The 15,696-nt window shown below is 38.5% G+C and overlaps 1 protein-coding gene across 1 annotated transcript in view; it reads right to left on the bottom strand.

The window, feature by feature from the left end:
- DOK7 (docking protein 7) overlaps window positions 1-15,298 on the bottom strand; it is a gene marked incomplete at its 3' end in the record, with an annotated part of 42,551 nt that extends 27,253 nt beyond the window's left edge. The window contains exons 1-3 of the mRNA XM_009083091.1: window positions 15,073-15,298; window positions 11,023-11,223; window positions 4,261-4,380 (exon numbers count right to left, since the gene is read on the bottom strand). Of these exons, the coding sequence (XP_009081339.1) occupies window positions 4,261-4,380; window positions 11,023-11,223; window positions 15,073-15,292 (541 nt within the window). The remainder of the gene's footprint in view (window positions 1-4,260; window positions 4,381-11,022; window positions 11,224-15,072) is intronic.
- Between the last annotated feature and the right edge of the window lie 398 nt (window positions 15,299-15,696).

Here is a 15,696-nt window from a genome sequence, read left to right as displayed (position 1 = left end):
GTCCGTTGGTGAGGATTCATTAAAGCCACATCAGCTGCTCATTGTGGGAGATGTTGCATGCTTTGGTAATATATGAATAAAGCAACACAGTAATTCAAAGCTCCAGGGTAGTGCAATAAGCACCTGTCAGGAAAAAAATGTGCTGTATTCACTACCTAATTGATTATATGCATCTTTAAAATGTAATATTGGCTACTTACTCCATTAAACCAAATTAGGTAAGTTAGGCTGAACTAACTAACGTCCTTCCTTCCTTCCTTCCTCACTTCCTTCCGCCCATTGGTAAACCAGGCCTGGACCCTCACCTTCTTGCTAACATCTCAACCCCTTGTAAGATGTCTGGAGGAATGAGAAGATGTCCTACAAGTCTGAGGAGGATCCACTTGGTACAAATACTGCAGAAGGCAGCCACAGAGCTGTCTTGCAGTGGCCAAAAGTATCAAGCTTCAACAAAAAGAAAGAGCATCAGATAGATCCTCAGCAAGCAGCACTATACACATTCAGTCAGTCACAAAGGAGCCCCAAAAAAGCTTCCAAAATTAAAAGAGAGCATCAAGACTATCAACATTACGCCTGGGGTCTTTCCAGACTGCAGGACTAGACTGTCATATAGTCTTAGCCATATTTAGCAAATACTGGTCTGCCCACTGATCAGAGATATCACTGGTGGCTGTTGGGCCTTTGCTGTGTTCAGTTTGGCATTCAACATGAATCTTGCTAGTCAAAAGAAGGAATTCAAGACACACCTGATTAACAAACACTTCTCAAATAATATGCATGCAAATTCAGTATAGATTACAAACCATGCAATCACTGGTCCATTACTAAATCAATATCCAGACTTCTGTCAAGACAGAATGTAAAATTCTCTAATCTGATTTCTAAGTATCTTGTCAAGGAAAAAAAATGACACCATGCTAGTAGCCAATTACCTTCCAGCTAGTAGCTGGGGAAAACAAGCCATCCAAAGACATCTCATCAGTCACTTGAGTCCTTTATTTAAAATGTTACACTGCCTGAAAACATCTACAGATGCCTATACCTACACCACCATTGCATTCCCACTCAATGCCATATGTCTTCAGGCTTTGTTTATGAGACCTGGTCATGCAGCTTTTAACAAATCAAAACCTTCAACCTGCTAAAGGAGCTAGCAATAGGACTATTTTGGTACAATTTTGAAGACTTAGTGGACTCCCAAAACAAGTACCACAAGTAATAAAGTGTAGAATATCTATTATTCTTCTCCCTTTCCATTTTATTTTGGATGTACACATACTAAAATTATTTTTTATCATGAGAACATTAATTTGATACCCATTTCAAAAAAATCACACAATACAGGTTGGAGGGATCTCAGGAGCTCTTTAGTCTAACCTGCTGCTCAAGGCAGGTCTGCTATGAGAGATTAGACCAGATTGTGATACCTTGCAATGGTCAGTCAAATTTGTGAGTTCCACTGCACTGGATTTTCATTACATATTTTACAGATGACATAATAAAATACATAGAGAAATCATGTATCTCTGTGCTAAAAACAAATTCTTTTAAGAAATTAAGGTATACTTTTTAAAGCCACAACCCTGAAAAGCTGTGAATATTATCCCTGAGCAAATATCCCTTGCAGTTTACAAACTCCATTTAGATACTGTGTTTTAGGAATCACTGCAGCAAGTAAAAGTAAGAAAACCAGTCATTTTCCAGTTCTCTTCAAAGCAGTGTCTACCATTCCCAATTAATTTCATGCTAACACATAAATATTTCAGCATTCCTTTTAACCATATGGTTGAGGTGTTTGTACATGAAGCAATTGGCTTCATTCATTATTCTTTTTACAAAGAAACTACACAGATGTTGACTGCACAACATTACATTTGTGCACTGGGTGTTGGTGTCCAACACTGCCAATGTGACTTTTTCTACCATTTTACCTTCTCTCTCTGTACAAGGGCCCTTTGTGTGTTTTCCTTTCTTGAAAATACCAAACTGTTCTTCAAGCATATTTCACGCTTAAAATGGAAAAGGTACAAGCAACAGCAACAAGCCAAGTTCAAATAGCAAACTGTGGAGAGAAGGCTGATTCCTCTAAAAGCTTTTAAATTACACAAAAGCAGAACTTTGCATACATAAAGTACAGTTGATGCTGTGTAGCATTCTGCACTGCATAAGTATGAATAACATTGACTAGAGGTTTCTTGGTAGAAACCCCAGTCTGGAGTTTTGATCTAGTTACCTGAAGTGTGCAGGTGATTAATCTATTTAATAGCTAATCCTTTCAAAAGGTTGGGTGAATTTCAATACTTGAAATTCAGTATGCAGCTGGTAGACTTGGCCTTTTCAAACAATACAGTACATTCTGTGCAACAACACACTTGCTGAGGAAAATTAGTTTATGGATGAATCACTAGTATTGCACATGTGCATGTGCCTTAAACAGGTCTGTGCAAGCTTCTGCATGTGATAATAAAAGAAGAACATAAAAAATAATTTTTTTTCTATGAAGGGATGTGTACATAGGGAGTGACAACAAACTGGAAGAGACAAGGGTAAAGATACACAGAAATGAAAGTTAGAGAGGTCAAGGTAGCTTGGCTAAAGCAGGGAAGCCTGCAAAAACATGGGCACAGTTCCCTAGAAAACACTTCTCCTGTCCAGGGAAACAAGATGTAATCAGGTGGTTGAGTAGATCTTCACTTCATTTTAGTGGCACATCCATCATGCACAGAAGAGAAATTGGAAAGACCTCAGAAAAGAGGTCCACTCTTACAAAAAATACCAAATCATCTCCAGGATGTTCTACATCCTCCTGATGAACTTTGGTGAGGTCAGAGCTCTTACAGGAGGGAAGGGAATGTGTCTGTGGCTATGCACAACAACCCACAAATGCCAGAACCGATAGCTAAGATGTGAAAGCAGATTTACTCCTGCATGCCTCTAAGAAAGGATTCTTCAGATAATGTGCCATCTAAAATTAAAATTTCAAACAATATTTTTTTACAAAAATACAACAGAATAGTTGCTTGTAGACTTATTTTTTTCTGGACACAAATTTTTATTAAATGAAAGACTTTGGAGTTATATATATGTAATACAGTTTTAGATAAGCAGAAAAACATGTTCAATAGGAAAGCTTTAAATATCAGCACTAATTTTTGTGTTTATTTTGCTGGGGTTTAGTTGCTTAGGTTTTTTTAACCCTCTACTTAGTTGAATGTAAACACAGATCACCATGGAGGAAGAATTTTTTTTTGCCAACTATTCTTTTTGATTATTTAATTCAATTCAGTGTTAGAACTATGAGATAGCAAACATGAACTGAGCCTTTTTTATTGCATTTACTTTAACTTTTATAATTTAATTTCAAAAGCTTCACATCCAGATCTAATATTTTCCAGTACATTTCCTTCCTGAAATTATCTAAATCTTACAATAGCAATAAAGCCATGTCAAACACTTATTAACACTTACACAGAAACTCTCAGTATTTCCTACAAATCCCACCTCATCCTTCACCTATTCTCACTTATTCCACTTATCCCATTTATTCACCACTATTCCCACTTACAGCCTATTCCCACTGCCTTCCACTGCCAAGTCACGGATATTTTTCTGCAGTCTCATTTCTACACTTTTGTCCTGTTTGACAGTAATTCTGACTCAATATTGTACTCCATCTGCTGAAGTCAAAAGGCAATAGGGTTTACTATCACACCACCCAATTTCTTCTCTGAACGTCACAGTGCATGCAGCATTTACCATGAAATAGGAAAAGGAATTTAATCCTTGCACAGCAGAAAAGGACCTCAAACTGCAAAACTGAAATGTGATGTGAAGGCCTGACAATATTTTCTGAGGTTAACAAGACTTAGAACTTAGTGTTTTGGATGAAGTCAAAATGCTCTAGAAGTTAGTTCTCCATTAGACTATCAAAATAGCAATGCAGACATGGATCCAAGTTCAAACGTGTAAGTTTAAAACTAAACGTTAGGATTCCTTTCAGGTAAATTGCCATCTTTTAGTACTGTTAAATAAGAGAGAGCTAAAGTTAGCAATATCATCAGAAATATGAATAAGCCAGAGCAGCAGGGGGAAACTGGTTACATTCAACTTATAAATCTGTAGTGTGACATTTCGGAATGAAAACCACTTTGCACTCTCCACACCCTTAGTGTCTGCAAGCTGTTCTTACAACCACAGCAATAAGTGTGAGACATGGCAAGTTCCTACTTCGCTCCGTTACTCTATACTTCCTATATTAACCTGGTAGGACTGGACGCAAACCAAAAGGGCCTTTGGTCGGGGAGATGCCACGGACGATACAGTCGAACAGAAAGCTGATCTGCTCTCCTTCAGCACAAGAGAGGAAAAAGACACCAGCCCCTGCAAGAAAGCACAACATAAATATGTGGGTTTTACCTGGATACATTGGAAATATATTTAGCTGAAGCTATTTATAACATAGCAATCAAAGAGTATTAAGTGCAGGCCACAGGAAGTCAATGAGACATTCTCCAGGAAAAAGAAATAAAAAAATCAGGTCAGCACAATGCACTATATCACAAATTCCATAGCTACCTAAGAATTTATGATAATTTCCTGACATTCAGGAACTTAGAGTAATGTCATAGATTCATAGATTGGCTTGGATTGGAAGGGACCTTAAAGATCATCTAGTTCCAGCCACTCCCCGCAAATGACAAAATGGTAGCTTTATTCTCAACAGCTGTCCTGGTCTTTTATTCTTATTTACCACTAAAATTTTGCAGATGAAATGTTAGCTATGCAAGTGCCAGGGATACTAAGAGTTTATTCAACAAAATGAGCCAAGTTAATTCTACTTTTATCCAGTTTTAACCAAGAGGAATTTTTTATATGCCAACAAATTAGGATTTGGTTATATTGCTGGATTATAGTATAAATTTTCCTACACTAAGTCCTATGTGACTATTATTAACAGAATGTAACACAACTCCACAGGTTGTCATCAGATCTTTACCCTTTGCTCTATTCTGATATTTGCTTTCCATTCATTAAGAATAGCCCCAAGCAAAATTAGAATGAGAATCACTAAATAAACAAACAAGTTCTGAGCTACATGATATATGGCTACATGGACAACAGGAAAGACTAGAAGAGCTCCACAGAACATTTTATTTGAGAATTGTCAGTCCAAATATAAACCACATCAGCAAAATATAAATTATTATCTTAAAATTGCAAGCAAAAGACCATAGAAGTAACAAGCAATTTCAAGTAAAAAATACACCCAAAACAATAAGCAGACACAAAAGGAAATTAAATTAATATTTAGACCTTGAAGAAGTGCTGCCAGTTCACTAGAGTCATGCAGGATGGAAAACTAGAATACCAAACCTTAGATCTGCAGTGGGTTTTGCACGTTACTTTCCAAGGGACTTGAGCCCCTGACCTGAACATACATTTGGCTTCTGTATGTCTCTAGTGAATTCTGAGTTGCGTAAGTATTTTTGCCAATTTTACTCAAAGAAGGAGAGCTGATCTTGACCAGAATGACTGTATCCCCTCCACTTTCCACACATAAGCAATGGATACACTTTTGACAGTTTGACAAAGGGCAGTGGGATTCAAAGAAAGAGGATAATAAAGAATGGGCCACAAACCAAATTAACTATTTTACTAAATCAGATATAAGCAGCAAGCAGTAAACTGACCACTCTAGGAAAAGCGTATTCTGGTCCACACTCTTTTGTCATTCTCAATTATGCCACATCTAAGTCTCTGCCTGTTCTGCTTAAATCTATTCAAGATAACATTGTTAGCAGCATCTTTGTAACTGGATTTGTCACTCCACCACATTTGCATCTCTTCAGATGTTGCTGATCAAAAATTCTTCAGCCAAAGAAATATATACACACCCTGGCTTCAGGATCAGAGATTCATCTAGGATATTACAACACTAATCACACAGTCTGACAGGTATGAAGGTTTCTCGTGGTGACTCAGTCACAGTCTTGCCCCATTTTCTCTCCCAGAGGGATGCCAAAGTCAGATAACACAGAATTAGAAAAAAAACCAAAACTGGGTGCAAAGTATATATTCAGAAATTATCTGAAATTCAGCTTTTCCTTTGAGGTGACTTCTGCTTGCCTGCACAGAGTAGAGGGAATCTATGGAGATCAGTTTGCCTAATCTTGGATGATTAAGTCTGACTCTTCCCCCATGAATCACATCGATACCAGAAGCCTTTCTTGGGGGAGCAGGGCAACACAAGGCTTTGCTGGACTCTGAACACAACTTTCGTGTTCCATGCATAATAAGCAAGCAGGACGTAGAGACTACATAGCAGAGGATGTTCATGTCTCAAGCACAACGATACACTATGTGGCTTGATAATTCAGCAAAATCCTACACATCCATGTTGCCATTCAGGAAAAAAAAAAAAAGGAAAAGAGAGATTCCTCACATATTTCTGTATAAGAGTATATCAGGACCACTTTGTTCTTTTATCAGCATCGTCAAGAGCCACTTTAACTCCTGAGAGGTTCTACAAGACTTTCACTGTAATGGAATCAAACCAGTAAATGTACACATGAGAGCTGGCTGCTTAACTCAAACATTTATTTCTGCAAAGAACTATCACTCATTTGGAAATCCCAAAAGCAAATGTGATGACCTTTATATAACTAGTGCAAACTGTGTATGTCCATGTGCATGTGGATACGAATTCAACATACACACAAATACTTTTTTCTAGATTCTATTATTCACAGGAGCACCTTAATTGCTGATTAACTCTCACATGAAACATTTTCTTTCTTGTTTTGCTACATAGGACTAGATTGCAAGGGAAGGAAGAAGTCCAAGGGTCTTTGCAAAAGGCATCAAGTGAGGCTTAACTAAGTTATGTTTTAAAAGCATATATAGAAGTAAGAAATTACAGTTCTTTTCTGCTTTCCTAAGAAAGCTGAGAAATTCACTACTAGAAATTACACATCTAAGTCATGTGTTGGAACAGATTTGGTGCACAGGCATTTGGAAGCTGAGGAATATGTGGTATGCATCACTGTAATACCATGCAGCTGTTTACCAGAATGAAGGACTCACTCACTCTCTCCATGGGGTAAGAGACTTGGTGAAAAGCAGCTTGTAACCACTTGCACCAGGCTGAAACACTAAGCCAGTCCTCTGTGGCAGTACAACATTCAAGAGAAGTTGCCAATTTCATAAAACTTCCAAGTATTACCAAATCTTGTTAATGTTTGATTTTAATTCAGCATATTAAAAAGCAAACCCATGCACAAGCACCCTCAAAATGAACAACAGCCAAAAATTACCCTGATCTCCGTACTGTGTGTGTGAAAGTAGGAAGGAAGAGTCAGCCCCTTCCCATGAATTACTACTCTTAACAGGTGCCAGACAATGCTAGAGCCTGAAGTCATTTAGCTACAGGACAGGTATGAACTCAGGCAGTTCATTTCATGGCAATCAGCATGTTGTCCAACCAATATGTGTCAATCCTGGCCTTGAGCAAACCCCTTTAGAAGGCATCTCAGGCTGCTCTTCTCTCTGGGGAAAATGACAATGGGTGTTCCTACAGCTTAGTGGTGTCCCTAAGATAGGGACATGACTTCTAAAACTAAGGTAAGAATGGTTGTAGTCTCCAGTAGGCCTAAGTAGGAGACAGCACAGAACAACATCTGCATATAAACACAAGTTTTAATCTACACAACCCATGTGTACTGCTTCTAATTTTTTAATAAACGCAGAAGTAGAAAGAAAGAAATAAAGAAGTACTTAATTGCATCAAAACAACAAAATGACCACAGAAATACCCGTTTATCCTGCAATTAGCAGCAGCAGCAGCATTTGAAAGGGTGCTAAGGGTACTACTAACTCCTTTCTTCAAGGAGACACTGTCAGAAAACATAAGGCAGCTTTAAGCCAGGCTCTGGAAGCTAATCCTGAAGCACTTGAACATTGGAGAGCCTGAATTCTCACAGTGTTAATGTGCCCTTTTATTACCCTACTTAATTTTTTCACGTTGACCTCCAAGTCAAGACTCTCCTGGCAAATGGACATTTTAATTGGTGCACACCAATTGAGCTAACAACTTAGGAAAGCGAAAGGCTCCTTTTTTCCAGCCTGTTGCTCTATGTAAACCTCTCAACTTCTAGGCCCAGATGCCTGTGTTTTTTCGAAATGGTATGTGTAATTGAGCTTCAGCTGCAGAGAGCAAAATTTTGTCTCAGAGAATAACTTATTTGCAGCTGTCAGAAACAGAAAAAATTATTTTCTAATCTCTACAATTGCGATGTTAAAAGCAAGAAAACATTGAAATGTAAATGTTCTTTTTCCTCTTTATGAATAAATTCATGTTAAATCTTGAAATTAAATCTTGGAATTAAATCTTCATTAAATCTTGAAAATGCACCTGGCTTTAAGGTTTGAAATCTCAGCATTATCTCAGATGCTTTCCCTTTACCAAAGCCTTTGGAGTTGAACAAAACCTTCACTGAACAACGAATTCCAGAACACAATTAAGTATTTTATATTTATGAAAAAGTTTTGTGAGGAAACAAGGAACAGAAAGTTAAAGCTAATTCATATCCTCTTAGGCCTCATTTCTACCACAGATATATCCAAAAGTAAGCTCTGCTTCTGTGTAGGGCTTCATGGAGTTTGTTGTGGAGAGGAGAGGCAATCTAACCACAAGATCATCAGTTCCTTTCAATTAGGTATTTATTACAGTAGTAGTGAAACCTTATATTCACTAATCCTCTGCATTCAGAGCTCCACAGGAATAACGTGAGCAAAGATATGGTTTAACCTACAGGAAAGTAACATTAATAATAGAGGCTGCATAATCCTATATGGTGTTTCCATGACAAGGTAATGGAGAGTGCTTTTGTTTAGGAATCAAAACAACTTCTGTAATAACATATCAGGTTTTTTCCTGAAGGCTACTTGTTTGCCTACTCCTCAAGAGTTCCAGAGGACTGAGGTAAAAGAGTCAGGTACGTGAACAAAGATGATCTTTCTCTTTACCAACACTCCTCTGTCAAGAATAACCAGAGTTATATTTTTATTTAGGTTCTATTTTAGAAAAGCATGTTCTTCTAGTGGCAATATTAAATCAAATGTTTAGACTAAACACATATTTAAATGTTGTAATGCTCGTTTAAGTGCTCAGTTAAGGGCATCAGCTAATTTAGCAATATAAGTTTGAATTTGTAAGGAGTTTCCAACTGTGGCAGGCTATTTTGTACCAAAATGATTATACTGTTCTTCTCTTTGAATGCACACATGCAGGGGAAAGGCAAAAACACCTTTTCATGGCAACTGAAATGTCTCAGCTACCAAGACAGACATTTCTTAAAAATGATCAACGAAGTAGTGGGACCCTTTTCAAAGCATTTATCTAATTCTGATCATCTGTAACATTAAAAAAAAAAATAAATCTTAATTCATACCTAAAAAAGCAGGTATACAGGAGAGGTACTGATGAGCTCCTGTATTCTACCAGAAACCAGTGTAAGTTTAAGGCAGCAAAAAACAGCACCATAGGTAATTCAGGTTCCATCACCTACAGTTCCACATTTCACAGAAACAATTAGGTTGGAAAAGATCTCTGAGATCATTGAGTCCAACCTTTGACCAGACACCACCATGTCAACTAGACCATGGCACTAAGTGCCATGTCCAGTCTTTTCTGAAATACCTCCAGGGATGTTGACCCCATCATCTCCCCAAAGTAAGCCCAAATCAGTTTAAATTCTTGGAGCACAGCAATTACATCAGATCTAAAACAAGCTACAGAAGAAATGTCACAGTTTAACTAAATAATGTAAATCAGGGACTATATAAATATATATGCCCCAATATTTCTGGGCTTTCTTATATAAGTAATATCTAAGCTTGGAAACTAAGCATTTAAGTGTAGGAGCAGGGACCACCATCTAGGGTCTGTCCCTTGCAGTTGTGCTTCCAGACTCAAGGCTATAGACACATACTCAGTTTTTCTCCTGATCTGAGTGACATTTGCACACCTGTTTACACAGGGAGGCAACTTCTTGGCCTTTCTGTGGACACCAACCATTCCTCAGGAAGGAAACAAAGACTTGAAGGTCTGCAGATTGAAGGAGGCCAGGAACCTGGGTTTTCCACTCCATAGAAGGCAACCAGAAGGAACATGCAGAGCAACAGTATGCATGCCCCAAGAAAGAATATATTTGGATTTGGATCAGCTCTGAAACCTTCTAATTTTTAAGTCTGGTAGTTGAAGAAATCCATTATTTTCACATTTCAGTATGCAACGCAAACAACTCCACATCCAAACTGGTGATCTGCTTACCCACTTGCACTCATTGATTATCAGTTCAGCATGGCTTCAAACTCTGATTTTAAAGTCAAACTTTTATGATTTCTAATTATATTATACCAGTGAATTAATTATCTTTCTTTTTCAGCTCTTGCACAGGAACTCTGCATTTTATTTGAAGTGAGAATTTGAGAAGTTCTAAACTGGACATTGGAACAAGAGGTTTCCTCTCCATCTAAAGGTGCATCTTGGCTACTAGGCTACAGAAACTAGCTTCAGCTTGCTTGCTTTCATTTTGACCCCATAAATCTCATGGTCCCATAAAGTTACAAAGCTACTAACATGAAAGGGACCAGAGAGTTGTTTCTAACTTTTAGGAGCTGAAAATTCCCCACAGGATTTATACAGATTAAACCATTTTGCCTTGTCTCTTGCATGACACAAGCCATAAAATTTAATTACCTTATTTTTGCTGTGCTCAACAGCAACTTTTGACTAAACATCTTGTGGAGAGCCAGGGTAATGTTCAGTCAGGACTCAGTCACATTTTTACTGAACACCAGGGTTTAAGTCTGCAGAAATCTACTCAGAACAGACCCTCTGATATGAGGTTGCCTGTATGACAAAACAACCCAACTGGTTCTGCACTTCGAATGAGACTAGCATTTACATTTCTACAAAAGGTATCAAACAACATTTAGAAGACAGGTTCCATCTGTACTTACAGAAGCCACACCTGGTACCCCCTTCAAAGATGAATCCATTTGGGACAGCTCCATACCGACGCAGATCTGAGAGCTTCCACTGCCCCATGACACTGGGAGGAAGGTCTTTTGCAAGGACGAGAATGTCATTGCAGAAATGCAGGGTAGCAGGCCCACTCTCTAGTTTAGTGCCAGGTGCTACAAAGACTTGAAATCTATGAACTATCAAATAAAGAAGAAAACAAAATTACTATAGAATATACAAGTAAGGTACTATGACTTACGTTACGTAACTCATTCTGTTCAGCTGTGGTACTTGGCCCAACGCCTGCTCACACCATGACTCTCGAGTAAAAAGATTCTACATGGAGCCCAGACAGCCTCATGTAAGTAGGTGTAAACTCATTACTCTCTATTATGCCAGTTTAGGATTGCGAAAAACCACCATATCTTTAGTTAATGCTACAAATTATTGAAGTCGTAATGGCACATTAATTTAGCCTAAATCTTCCAGGCTGCTCCCCATCTCAGATTAGTCAGTTGTTCAGCCCACACATCAGTTACCTTTTCCATCCTTGCAACACTACATGGGTTTCTTTCTGTCTCCTCTAAATAATCCATGTGTCTCCTTTCCTGCATGCATGCACACAAATAACACAGTGCTCAAGGAGCCCAAAAGCCAAGGCTTAAAGAATGAGGCAAGTTCTAACCAGACCTCTGCCACTGACTCATTTGCAACCTTTAATAAACTGCTTCACTCCTTCCCTAGCAGTAAAACAGGGAAAATTACATTTTTCCACCTTTGTGATTCTTTTGGGAATTGGTGATGGAAGATTCCCAGACATTTAAACTGACTAGGAGATTAAGTGATTCATAGGTAATAAACACTTTTAGATGACAGTTAATTCTTCATATCTCACAGTCTAAACTTCAAAAAAGTAGAGAGGGGGAAAAAAGAAACACCTATCTCATTCATATTTACAAAATTCAGGTTCAAATCCAAACACCAGTATCCCACATATTGCAAGGCCCTTACCTAAAGTAGCCGTTGTTCTAGGCTGGTCTCCCACTTTCTTGTCCAAAGCTATTGCATTCTGAATAACAAGTGATTGGGATCACTTCATGTTTGGACCTCCACTACTCCTCTAGTTTCTTTTATATTGTGATTAGACACAAGAAAAACCCATCAAACAACAAAACAAACAAAAACAATACCATACCCCCCCAAAAAACCCCAACCTAAAACAAAAAAAACCAAAACAAAACCAAAAAAAACCCACAACCACCTGTGTTGGTAGAGGGAAGCATGTTATATTTCTGGGCAGAGGGTTTTGGTGGAATGTTTATCAATAAGCACATAGATTTAACTTTTGGTTGTGCAGCAAAGATCATTCAAACAGCTACCTGCCTATGAAATCTACAGGGTAACTTCCACATAATCTCACTTATTACAACCACTCTTCCTTGTTTCTTGCCCACGGTTCTTCAAGCATCATGAATTTCATCTAGGTCTGAGTCTTGCTTCTCATCTAACTACTTGCTATATTCTTAGTTACGATCTGAGCTGTAAGTCAACTCCTCATCTATGACATGCATTTGGTAAGTTCCCTAAGGCTCCAGCAGAATTAGCCACAAAGTCATTCCAGTGAAATGTGCAAGGGGACAGAGATAGATCTAACTAACCACAGCTCTACTTACAGCTCTGCCAGTAGTACTGCTAGGGAGCAAATCAATAGTCACACGATGTCCCCTTTTGGGCACGCAGTTGTTATGCAACCTGCTTAAACATAAACTATGAAAAAGACAGCAAATCCATCATGATGAATAAAGTTCAGTACGGAATCTTTAATGTCATTTGCGCCCCTCTGCTCAGTTAAATCTGCCCAGTACTTTGCTGGCAACTAAACTGTAGGAGCAGAAGCATCTCTATGCTTCATAAATGAGGAATGGAGCACATTCTTCACACAATCAGTTGCAAGTTACAACAGCTGCTGAAAACAAAGAGCTCCAGCTCAAATTCTAGACCACTGTCAAAAAATAGCATATCCAAATCTGAGCAAAGCCAAAGTAGATGAAAAAGCATAGCTGAAAGTGAAGGTTTTGCTGTATGCAGCTTTCTTGGTAAACTGGATTTTTTTCAAAATTCTTCCCAGCCACTGACTTCTACTCTAGGAAAAAAAATTTTATGAAGACAAAGAGCTGAGTATACTCAAAAGGTACTACTTAAATTCATTGTTTTCTTCAGCCAGTCTTTTCCTCTTCATAGCTCTTCAATGACCTGCAGTATGCTAACTTCTCAGAATGAGCTGTGGGTTCAAGCACTCTTCTCACATTTGACCTATACCTCAACTCACTTAATACCACTGTTTTCTCTAATCCAGATTCTTTTCGTGCAGGAATTACATCCACCTCTTCTGTTAAAACTTAAGAGAAGACATTGGGAACTCCAGTGCAAATGCCTCCAATTCTGTGGTCTTCATTCAAGAACAGTGTCAACTCCTTTCACTTTTTTTTTTTTTTTTGCTTCCCAGACTCTGAGGTCATCTGTCCCAGCCTATTTTTATCATCCAGCCACCTTACTTTCAAGGCACACAAAGACACCCTTACTGCACTTTAAGAAAAGACACCAGTCACCATCCTCTCTTCATCTTAATCTCCTCTCTTTTCTATTTCTGTCTACTCAAAACTAGATTCACTGTAATTTGACTTCTTTCTCCTAACTGAACCTGCACAGAAAGATAAAATCCTGAAAAAAATTTCTATGCTATGGTCTATCCTCCTTGCCCTAAGCTTTTTTTCAATTAACTTTCTACAAATTATTGCTAGATTAACCAATTATACTTGTTTACTTCTGCATTCTTTACCCACACACATATTCTCTCCCACTCCACCTTTACTCCATGGCTGCACATCATCATGCAATAGGCTCATTCACAGCTTTCCTTGAAAAACACTCTTTGCTACTTCTGCATTTCCTCCAATCACAACCATAACTCTCATACCCAGATTGAGATCAAATACTCTTTTCATCCCAGCACTGTATCAATGCAAGATTATAAAAAACAGATCTACCCTATGAAATTCAAATTCTCCTTCAGGTTTTAGGACAAGTGCCTTGTATATATAGATCCCAAAGTCTAGTAAAAAAATAAAACTGGAAGACAGCACAGCTGTATCATCGAAGTGTACCCACTACTCCAGCTACTCATGCTTGTTTTATTGAGAAACCTCCTCTAACCTTTCCTGTTATGCAAAGCTTCATATTTGATAGCTCTGAGAAGTACATCCATACATCTCTCTTCTGATACTTCTACATTTTTTTACTGCAAAATTCCCAGGCCATCTTTCTACATATGTACTGCAAACAAACGAGCCCACAAACCCAACAGATGGCAGAGCATATGTAACAAATGACAAAGATGGCTAATGTGTGTCTCCCACACACCTACCCTTCTTCCCTAGTTATGACTAAACAAACATAAGACAGATACTATGGATTACCAACATTATCACTCTTTGTTCACCACTGTATGTTTTAGAGCTGCTAACCAAGAAAATAAAAGGATGCAGAAAAGTGAAGTTAGCTGGAAAGAATATGTCTGATTATACTCCTTATTGCAAGAAGCCTCTCCCTGAAATGGGGCACTAGCAAAACCTAGCAGGCAGCTCAGCAAACTGAGTCTGAACTAGTCAAGCTCTTCTCAGGACTCTGAATCTCTTAATTCAGGCTCCCTCTGAATACTGTTGCCAAAAGCCCCAAATAAATTGCCTGACCAGAAATAGAGGTCTGATCATTTTGTTTCAAAGCTATACACTGTCAGGGCTAAAATGAAAAATCTAAGAGCTCTCATACTTATCCATCACCACAGGCACATACTGTAGATGAAACCTATCATAAGGGACACCTGTTTTAAGGTCTAAGGGGAAGACCAGTCTCTTCACTCTCAAATGAGTGATGGTCTTTTCCTGAACTGTACTTTTAATTTGCATTTTAGCTTTGCTTTTTTATGATTGTTTGCCCCGTGGAGGGAAAAAATGAAAAAAAAAAAAAAGTGAGAAAACAAATATTACCTTCCCCCAAACTGTAGCGGATTCGTACATCCCAAGCATACATTGTTTCCTTGTTCTCAAATCCCAGCATCACAACTTGAGAGAGGCAGATGATTGCAAGCGTGTGATTCAAGCCCTCATAGGAGAGCCCAGGATCCAAGCCACAGATGTCTTCTAAGGTCATGCTGCTCCTCTCCTTATGCCCTTTTGCTCGTTCAGATTTATCCTTGTACACCAGCATGAGCAAACAATCTAAAAGAAGCAAAACTGTCAGAGATGATGAGGCAGAACATAGACCATTTCTCAGCATTCTGCTGCAATACAAAGGTACTTTAGACAACTGCACGGTCAGCCTGATCAAGTCAGTGTCAGAACTCCTATTCCTTTTCCCACCCCATCCCCAGGTAGTTTGCAGTCCTTGTTTTCAGGAAGCAAACATTGAAGGCATGTTCCAAGGGTAATCTGCAGGCTCAGAAATAAGGAAGCCAGTAATAAGTCTTCCCTCATCAAAGTCCAGTGGCTTTTCAGATACTCTCCCGAGTCTGGCAGGGACTGACTCATTAACTCTAAACGTTAGGGGTTATGCTATGATAGCTGTTCACATTACAAACTCTAAAGACTGAGAGGCTATTGTCATATGTATTT

This window comes from Acanthisitta chloris, unplaced genomic scaffold, assembly GCF_000695815.1.
Source record: "Acanthisitta chloris isolate BGI_N310 unplaced genomic scaffold, ASM69581v1 scaffold26979, whole genome shotgun sequence".
Lineage (NCBI taxonomy): Eukaryota > Metazoa > Chordata > Aves > Passeriformes > Acanthisittidae > Acanthisitta > Acanthisitta chloris.
This window is presented reverse-complemented; position numbering and strand designations above follow the sequence as displayed.